The sequence below is a fragment of the Chrysochloris asiatica genome, unplaced genomic scaffold, assembly GCF_000296735.1.
Source record: "Chrysochloris asiatica unplaced genomic scaffold, ChrAsi1.0 scaffold00038, whole genome shotgun sequence".
Lineage (NCBI taxonomy): Eukaryota > Metazoa > Chordata > Mammalia > Afrosoricida > Chrysochloridae > Chrysochloris > Chrysochloris asiatica.
Window position 1 is genome coordinate 7830973 of NW_006408556.1, and position 10484 is coordinate 7841456.

The 10484-nt window shown below is 44.6% G+C and overlaps 1 protein-coding gene across 1 annotated transcript in view; it reads right to left on the minus strand.

Annotated features, from left to right (window-relative positions):
• The window catches only part of BTBD9 (BTB (POZ) domain containing 9), a 537095-nt gene that overhangs the window by 25052 nt on the left and 501559 nt on the right, over positions 1-10484 (minus strand). The window contains exon 9 of the mRNA XM_006860426.1: positions 9013-9091. Coding sequence (XP_006860488.1) covers positions 9013-9091 — 79 coding nt within the window. The remainder of the gene's footprint in view (positions 1-9012; positions 9092-10484) is intronic.

Genomic DNA, 10484 nt, shown 5'->3' on the forward strand with positions numbered 1-10484 from the left:
AAACTCAGCATGTATCAAGTTGCCTGAAGGGCCTAACTGTCCTCTTGCCCCAGCCTCTCCTACTTCTGTGCTGACCTTCTCTCTGGCTGGGCACCTTTCCCTGCCCCCCAACCCCCACGTCACCTGCCCAGGTGCCAACTGAAACCCAGTTGTGCTTCAGCTACTTCTGTTCCTCAGCAGGTCTTATTTGTATGCGCCCCGTTTCCCATCACTAGGCCTGAAACCCTGGGAGAGTCAAGTTCACTCTTACTGATACAAGTGGGATTTCTGAGGCCGGGACGGTCTCTTCAGATGGCGAGCTTGTAGAGGGATAGCTTGCCTTCCACTTGTTCTGTGTCCCTCTGCAGCACCGTCACTGGGATGTTTGATGCCCAACTGGGAATTCAGGCCCTTGGTAGTCAACACTGGACTCTTTGAAATATAACTTATGGGCTTGGTTGAGATCACCAGAGAATGCTGGAAGGGGTCAGTTCTCAGCGAACCAGAGAGGGCACCAGCAGACCCAGGGGGGAAAACAGGGGAGCTAATTATCGCCAAAACAGGAATGAGTATTTATTTTTTACAGAGCCTGTTTTCCTGATTTCTTTCTTCCCCTCTAGAGCCACATGTTGCTATGGGAACAAGGATGGCATTGGAAGCCCACAGCCACTCACTGGTCTGTCAGAAACCTGTAAATAAATTCTGCCTCACTCCCAGGCCCACACTGAGTGGTTCTTGAGGGCAGCTCAAGCAGCCGCTTGTAGACTTTTGGTCCTGCTGGCACCGCTCGGGCAGACTCTCCTGAGGCAAGTCACAGTCTGACTGCTGTTCTCCATGCGGCAACCAATGCCATGCAGTGTGGTTCTCAGAGTCCACCTACAACTCCCTCCATGGCACCCTCTCACTCAGCTCACCCAAACCCAGGAGGCCAGGGTCACTTGTTCCACTTAACACTGAGGAAACTGCCTCCTCCTCAGGACCAGCCCCACACCCACCTACCCACCCTCCACACCATTGCTGTTCCTCGCTCCACTGCACCTCCGTCTCCACCATCGACCTGGCATGGTGATTTGAAATGTCACATAGAGTTAAGTTGCTTTTCGTGTGGGTTGATTTCTATCAGGCAATGAAGCGGCAATCCCTTGAAGAGATGAGGCCTTCCTCGGTTTTTCTCCTAGAATCTAGTATGGGTGGGTGCACAAAGCGTGCCCAAAGGAACCATCCGCTCATCAGCTGCTGCTGCAGACCGCTGGGTCAGGGCAGAGACAGGCTCAGATCTGTGGCTTTACTACTTTTTGCACCTGTTTTGAGAGGCAGCGCAGCCTGGCTGGCTTTATTTATCTATTCTTCTGTGGATGGACTTTAGAGTGGATTCCTGTTTGAGTCTATATGAACAATGCTATTGTGAATATTCTTTCTTGATTCTGTAAAAAAGTTTCTTTAGGGACTAGCCACACACATTAAATGCTTAGTCATATGTAAGTGTGAACACATTCAATGTTAGGAGGAATACCAAACGCTTCTCCAAGTAATTTTAACAATTTATACTCCCACAGCACGGGATGAAAATTGGCCATTGTTCCACATCTTTGCCAGTTATTGGTACTGAATTTGCTCATATTTATAATGAAGGTCAGACTAGAACTTATTCCACAGGTGAAAGTGAAGAGTTTAGGATAGGAGCTGGCACATAGTAAGTGCTCAATAAATACTAACTGTATCACTGTACTAAGGCGCCCTGATGGCACTGTCGATTGGGTATTTGACTGCTCACTGCAAAGGCAGCAGTTTTCGATGGGAGAACAATGAGGCAGTTTGCGTCCTTAAAGATTTACAGCCCTAAGGAACAGTCCTACTCCGTCCTTTAAGGTCACTATCAATTGGAATCAACTCCATGACATTGGTGTTTCTGTTTTAAGCTCAGAGAGGAGAGGTGTACAACAGTTACGCTCTTGGCCATTAACCAAAAAAACGTTGGAGGTTTGATTCAACTCAGAGGTGTGTCAGAGAAATAAAAAAGGGCCTGCAGTCTACTTCCTAAACCTCAGCCCCTGAAAACATTATGAAGCACACGTCTACCCTGATACAGAAGTGAGGGCAACTGGTTTTAAGCTAGGAGATATTACAATATTAGCTATAATTTCCTACTTACAAAACTGGTTTCTGCTTCAAGAAATGATGCCTTGAACATAATGACAGAAACTCTGCCTTGTGATGCAGTGGGTTAATGCACTGGACTGCAAAGTCAGTTTGATCTGCAAGGTCAGCAGTACAAGCTCACCAGTTGCTCACTGGAAACCCTATATAGGGTTGCTATGGGTCAGAACTGACTTGATGGCACTTAACAACAACATCAATGATGAAAAGAGGGGTCATTAAATTTTTTCCTTTATTCCTCCATTGGATTGACTGCTGTAAGAAGAACTGAAGGGGGACAGACTGAATGATTCATTTGGCCACCAGGCACTCTATGTTTATGTGGGAGCACATACCACGCCAGGTGCAGGGGCTACAACGAGAATAAGACACAGCCTCACAGCCTCTCTCCTCAAAAACATCAATTCAGTCAGTAAGATGTAGCCCTGAGAGCGCCCAGAGACTGTCAACACCACCCTCGGTTTCTGATATTGACTTGGCAAAAGCTTAATGTAGGTTCTCGTAAGCAGGAGCCCTGTCTCTACACTGCAGAGAGTTCATTTTTCCTTCAGTTCCTTTTAACCCCTGGGGCTGTTTGTGCCCCTGAGCTCCCTCACTCCACAATTTTCCTTCAAACTCAGGTTTTCATAAAAACCATAAAAAGAAGCAAACAGAGCTTTTCTTTCTTTTAATACTACTGGCTGACTTCCATGGGTCCTCATACAAGACCTTACTTAGAGCCAGCCTAATTTCTTTAAGGACCTAGGTATGTGCCTACTTTCATTAATTAGCCTACTCCTAGTATGAATTAATAACAGATGATGAGGGGAAAGACCGCGAAGAGCTCTGGGAGAGGTGCCTCCGCAGAACAGAAGGCTCTGTGGCACAGTCACTGGAGTTGAAACCTGAGACCCACCAGAGAATCAAGAGATTGGCTTTTGCGGTGCTCCTGACAAGGCCCAGTTTCAGACGAGAGAGCAGGAGGAAGAGGCGCAATGTCTGCCTCCCAAGTGCTCAGAGGAGCTGTAAGCAGCAGAGGCAGCTTGCCAGTTGGAGACGAGACCACCATAAAGTGGCTGAAGAAGTACCAGAGAAGACAGACCTTTCTGGAAACAGACATGGGAGCAAGAATTGGATGAATGAAAACAACTGAAGGAGAGCAGATGGGAGACTGTGTGTGCTGAAAGACAAACCAACCTACGCCTGCCATCTAGTGACAGGCTGAGAAGACAAAGAACACCTGGAGTGGGCACAAGAGGGCACGGGCAGTGCCCAAGGGTAAAGGAGAGAAACGGGGTGTGTGATGATGGTGCACACAGAGCAGGAGAGGCAGGAGCAGAGGACAGCAGTCGTACACTGGTGGCAAATGAAAGGCACATATTAAAAGAAGTGAAGATAAATTACAGAGGTTGCTGCCAAGTACACAAGGAACAGGAGGTCACTGGAAAAAATGGTGGGGTCTTTAAGAGGGAAGTATTAGGGGAATTCATTGACAGAATCGTAAACATAGCTAAAAAATTAAACGAATTCATTGCGGTGGAGCTCACAAAGGAAGATGAGAGACAGATGCCAGTAGCAGACATACACTTCCCAAAGGAGCGGGATGAAATGCCGCAGGAAATCAGAAGCGTGCCAAAACAGGTGATCAAGAAATCTGAACCTCCACAAGCTGCAGAGACTGCTATCACCTGAAAGCCGGCCGTAAAGGGACGAGGGCATTAACATGCAGCAGACAGAGGCTGAGCCTCTTAGATGTAGGCAGCTGAGGCAACTGAAGAAAGACAGACACACACCGACAGTAGGGGAGAAATCCGAGTGGGTTTAGCTAGGAAGCCCGGCTTTCTCTTGCCACTGTGTCCCACCCTCTGCTACCCTAATGGCAGCAGGGTTGCTTGGAGGCTGGGAAGTGTCTCATTGCCACTGTCCAACACCTGCCAACCCACCTGCTTCTGGAGGGGAGAACCTAATTAGGGACTCGAAAAGGCCGGCAGCTCTGGCCACGTCCACTCTGTCCAGGCCATTTACCGCCTTTTGTTACAACAGCTCAACCACTAACTCTTCTGACTGCTTCTCCCACACACAAGATACACTTCCTTGTCAGCACCTGCTCTGACTCTCCCTGCCCTGATAGGGCAGCCCCTGCCTATTTACAATAGACTTTCCTGGGAGATGTGGCCCAAGAGTTTATTCACCTACATTTCTATTTTCATTGGTTTTCTGTTTCACCTTTCTATGCTAAAAACCAACTCCATCGATGCTCCTTGAATTAGCAAAAGGTCTTTGGGTACACATAAAGGGAAACAGGTCTTGGGTGTAAAATGAAGACTAGTAGGTCCGGAACAGGTGCAAAAGGTTTAAACAGTGATTGTGAGGATGGCCCAAGGCAGCACTTCCTTCTGTTACACATAAAGTCACCCTGAGTTGGCGCCAACTCGATGGCCACTAACAACAACAATGATGTTTGGCAGGCAAGCAGTGAAAGACTGGGGAACCCCCTGTTCCCTCCACCCACCTGTCTTTGAGAAGTAGAGGCTCCCTGACCCTTTCTGAGAGCACAGTCTGGCTCCCATGATGAAGACAGCACACCTGTGGGTTTCGTCAGTCTTGTTGGGTTTCCTGACCTCACTGTCAGTCTCTGCTCCTCAACTTCTACCTGCACATGAAGCAGGGAGCAGCCAGTCTGCCCATCACACTCTCTCCCAAGAGTCCTACCCAGCAAGCCTGAGTCACCCTCCTTCCATTTCTATAAACCCACTCCTTCACACCTCCAAACTCTGCCATGCTGACTTATATACATTCTCACCGTACTCAACAGACTTGTTTTTCCAAGTGACAGAACGAATTGAATGTGCTGGAACCCATGAAGACCACTCTGAAGGTTTGTTATATTTTGTCTAGTAAAATTCAGGGAGTGCAGTGGCTCCATATGATAAGCAATGGACTGTAAACCATGAGGTCCGAGGTTCGAGCCCACCAGCTGCTCTGTGGGAGAAAGATTTGTTGTCGTTGTTAAGTGCCTTCAAGTTAGTTCTCACAGCAACCCTGTATAGAGTTTCCGAGAAGCGGCTAGTGAGCTTGAATTGCCAACCTTGCAGTTCAAACCGACCTTTCAGTCCAGAGCATTAACCTGCAGTGCCACACCAAAGATTTAAAGCCTCTGAAACCCTATGGGTTGCTGTGATTTGGAACCAATTCAACAGGACTTAACAACAACAGTAAAATTTATGCTGTAGGATAAGCACTGAAATGCTATCTACAAACAAGCTCAATGGTTCAAACCCACCAGCAGCTCATTGGAAATTCTATTCAGGGTTGCTAGGAGTCGGAAACAACTCGATGACACTTAACAAGTAAAATACGACCTTTTTTGTGCCTTCTTGCGTCCTCTAAGAATTAGTTTATGGATCCTGACTAATGATGCTGTTCATGATTAGTTTATGACGTTAGACGCTACCCGCCCCATTGGGACTTTTTTCTAACCAATAAGCGATTCAATAAGGCAGTTGACCAAGCTGCTTATCAGCCACATGTAACAGATCAATCAATCTATTCAAATGGGCTGGTCCAGTATCTAACAAAATGGCTGGGACCCCTTGCATAGATATTTTTGGGGAATTTAACCACAGAGAGAAACACCTTATACTCCAACTTCAGAGCTCTGCAATGGGAGATTATGCGGCTTCTAAAGTTCCTTTTGAAATAAAGTGTCCAATTCCCCACCCCACCCCCTGGTCACTTAGTTGGTGCTGAGAACAGGGCTCAGTAAACCCTGGCCAGACTTACCAAGGAACTGCTCAACATTTTGTGACTCGAAAACGCCTTTCATCATAACATACAATTTCAGAACCCCATGTAGGAAGTAAAAAAAAAAAACAAATCTTTTTTTATGCATTACCTAAGAAACAAGTAATTATGAATAAAAATTTTAATTTTCATTTAAAATTTCAATTGTTGTTTTCCAATTTCATAATATATGAAGGGTAAGTCAAAAAGTATTACTACAAAATCACAGAAACCTTTATTAAGCAAAAATATAAAAGCGTGAAGCTACTGTTTCTCAGCATAATCTCCATCTATGTTTACAGTTCTGAAGGTAGTGTTTCAATCTTTATAACCCTTCCCCAAAGAATTCCATGGTCTTCAGTTTACACCATTAAAGAACCACATTTTGGGCATCTTCAAGGGACTCAAAACCTGCCCCTTTTAAATGTTTTATTACTTTCGTAAGCAAAAAGAAATCTGAAGGGGGAAGATTGGGGCTGTAGGGTGGCTGGAATAAGGTTTCCTAAAGAAATTCTCCTTGGACAGCTTTTGCTACCCTTGAAGATTAGCAGGTACATTGTTGAGATGGGGAAAAAAAGAAAAAAAAACAATCCTCAGCACAACTTTCTAGGCCTTTTTCTCACAGATGTCTCTTGAAAACATCTGTCAAGATGACCCCTACTTTGGAGTTTCCACAACCAGTTGCCATAAGCTCTTGAGCTGACCTCCCTATGTTGAGTTGAACTGGCCGCCTAGCAGTTCCTGACTGGAAGCCAATGTTGTGATTGGACCTGTGTTGGAAGACACCCAAAAGAGACTCAGACAAGTGCATGTCTAGGAGAACTTGTCTGCAGCTACCCACTGCTCAGAGAGGCATGTTCAAACATGCTTTGTTTGGAATAAACCTGTGCTGTACAAGCGGGTGCCCTGGCCGCAATGCTGTCTGATTACCCTGTGTGCATAATTGGAAGCAGTTCAAGTGGAGGAAAAATTGGGATTTGTTGACAAAATAGAAAAAAATGTGATACTTCCTTTGTAGATCAAATCTAATAAAAATGCAGATTGAAACTTACTTGTGTTACATCAGAACAAAAGAGAGAAAAATGCTTTTATGACCTGATGTTTCAAATTCTTAGATTTGGGGCTTTAAAAAAATACCCACTGGTTTGCTTTTATAATTTTCAGGTTTCTGGTTTTCTGTTTTTCAGGAGGTCAGGAAAACAGTCTCAAGCTTTCCTTTAAAAGCTTTTGTCTACGAGAAACACTGTGGGTGTGAATTCCTTTGATTCTAAATAAATAAAAAGGTGAAATTAATATAAATTATCACAATATTTTCACTTTAAAAACTAAATTTTTAAGTATCAGAAAGACCTCCATGAGACTTCTAATTAGAGAAATACAATGTATGGACCTAGGGCTAGGTATATTGTATGCGGGAGCGGTACAGAGCGGAGTGGGAATGAGGAGCCTGTGTGCAAAGTGCAGGAAAAAGTGTTTCTTATCTTCTGCAACCAACCCCTCTTAACCTGTTGTAGTGGTTTCCACCTGCTATTTAATGTTGGCTCCCTGGGGCCAGAGAACACTCTCTGGGTAAGCACAGACCTTCCTCAGGCACCTGGCTCTGCCTGTGCTCCCACTGGAAGCTGACCGTCCCTGAACCAGGCTAGATAGAGGTGGGCATGTGGCAGAGAGTCCATTCTGGGAAGGTGATGAGGAGGCAGCAAGAGGTGTGACGTCATGTGAGCTAAGGTGCCAAACCCCAGGCACAGGCACCATTCTCCCATGGGGCTTCACACATAAAAACCCAATTTAAAGACCAAATTAGCAAGAATTTGAAGATGGTGACTACAGAACTTTAAAAGCCATGCCCAAGAAGCTGGCCCTGCGTAGATGAGAAGTGGCCTGTGAACTTGAAGCTGCAGCAGTGTTTCTATCCTTATTCTTTTCATTTACCTTTTGGATTTCAGTCTTACCCTTCCTCATGCCTCCTATCTAACCATGCTTCAGGAATATACACTAAATCCAGTAGGACTGTCTTTTCACAACCGATGAGCCAACCAAAGTCAACAGCATGGCCATCTGCTAGTAGACACCAACCCCCCAGCACAACTGCTTATGAAAGACTCACATGAAGAACAAATAGGTCAATAACTAATCTATGGATTAATCTTTTTTTTTAAACACAACTTTGAAGCAGATGCCATTCTCATCCTCAGTGGTGTGAGTGAATCCTGAGAGCCATCTGTGAGCCCATGATGAGAAGTGGTCACACGCCTCGGCCTGCTGGGCACAGGTTTGGGTTCCACCTGTCCTCCAGTACCATTATTAACAGGGGCCTCCTTCACACTCAAAAGTGCCTTCCTTGGTCTGTACAAACAACTATATGGCCTTTCTACTCACTGTGACATTGTTTTTCCCTTTCTGGTCCAGAAGAACCCAGAGAATAAATACCCTGGAGTCACTTCTGTGCCAGAGAGAACAGCAAGGCAGGTCTGAGGATTGAACAAGTCACCTGACTGCCGCCAAGACCAAGGTACCATGGGGTTTGCCAAGAGCAGGGGGTGGGTGGGGCCTACTACTTCCTCATTAGAACTAAAGATGAAGGAATATCCACAAACAGCACTTCCCAGTGGAATTATTTCCTGCCTCTCAGGGTCCAGGCTTGGAAGGAAGTAATTCACTCATAAACATTTATGTGCAGCCCAACACAGAACTGAGTAGACCGAAAACCCACCAACTGTGTGCCACAGCCACCACCTATGGGGATGGGGGTCTTTAAACACCCTGCTCAGAGGGCCAAGGGACTTCTGCAATAGTTTTCACCTGGGAGGGTAGAGGACTTAACACAGAGATGAAGGACAGGTGTTTGACCTCTCAAGGTCTCTGTGGTCTCCGATTCCAAGGAGAGCTGGAATCAGCAAAGCAATAGGGGTTGGCTTTCATTTGCTACTGAAGAAACATCCAGAAATGATAATGATATCCCCACTGTGCAGGAGCAGGACTTTCTTCTGTACCAAGCTGTCTGAACAACAGGCCATTAGCAAGTAGAACAAACAGTTCCACTTAACTCGACATGTAGCAGTTACCTGGACACCGCGAAGTATCACAGCCCCTCTCATGAAGAGAGACCCTTACCTCATTTGCTGTGTTGTGTGTTCCAACAATTCGGATGAAGGAAGCAGGCTGTCTTTCGAAAGTTACCGACTGCCAGGATCTGTGAAAGAAAGCACAATCATTTGCCTGGTCAGATGGTATATTCCACCTACAGACAGCTGGGCCCCACGAGCTGTGTCCACCAAGGGAGGCCCCTGCCCTCAGAGACTTGTGTGGTGGGAGAGAGATGGGGTGCCACCTGATGTATCGGCTGAGGAGCCAGGATGTATGTAGTGGACCCACTTAGAAGCCTACAGCAGTATCATCAACTAAGGTGTCCTTGCCCATTGGTGACTAGGACTGATTTTGATAGAACCCTTCTAAACAGCAGAGGCAAAGACAATGCAGACTAACTTCACACAGTGACAAGCAGAGAGCCAAATATACAGTTGTGAAGGTTGGCTGGAGTATATAACAGACATTTCATCTGCAAAATGGGAACATGGCCAGTCTCTATCCTTTACACCAGGAGACAGATGGTGAGCGCCTCAAAACACACGAATATACAACCATCAATTAAACATAAATATGATACCACAGTATCTTGGAGAGAACAGATCATCTCAGGTTATACGAAGAAGAAGACAGAGTGTCTCAAACACATGACCAAATACAGGGTTAGAAAATACCAGAAATTGTATTACAACTACTTCATAAGGAATGAAAAAGAAGGATATTTATGTACCATCAATGGATTGAGAGAAAAGATAAAGAAAAGCAAGGCAAACTCTGAAAAACTTTATATAGGAATTCCAAAACACACTACCAGAACAAACTGACAAAAGAAAACAAAAATTAGGAACCACACAAAAACAGCAATTAGAAATTGAGAAGATTAATATGAAAAAACTGGAAATAGTATGTTGAAAGGGCAAAGAAATATCAATGAATCAATAGAAGGCCAAATTACTGAATTTGAAGACAAATCTTTTATTGTTCATCTGCTAGGGGAATAATCAGAAAAAGGAATGAAAAAAAAAAAAAAAAAAATCAGAAGAAAGCCTGATCTTTATGTGGGACATTATCAGTAGGAATAATCACATGTGACTGAAACTCCAGAACAGGAAGAGGTTTAAAAAAAACAAAAATAAAAATTGAGAAAAATGTCCAAGAACTGTTGGAAAAAAATTTCCTCATTATCGTGAAAGACTAGAAGACAGTAATTCATGAAGTTAAATAAACTGCAAACATGAGAGACCCCAAAAGAAAATCACCAAGATATACTATAGTCAAACTTCTCAAAACCAAAGACAAGGAAAAAATTCTAAGAGTAGCTCAGGAAAAAATAAAAAGTTACTTACAAAATAGAACTAGTAATTTCAAAGAGATGGGAAAAATTATTACAAACTTTACATAGAAAGGAAAGTGACCCAGGATAAGCAAAGCACTGTTTAAGAAGAAGGATAAGGTTGGAAACCTTTCACTCCCTAATTGCAAAATTTATTACACAGCTA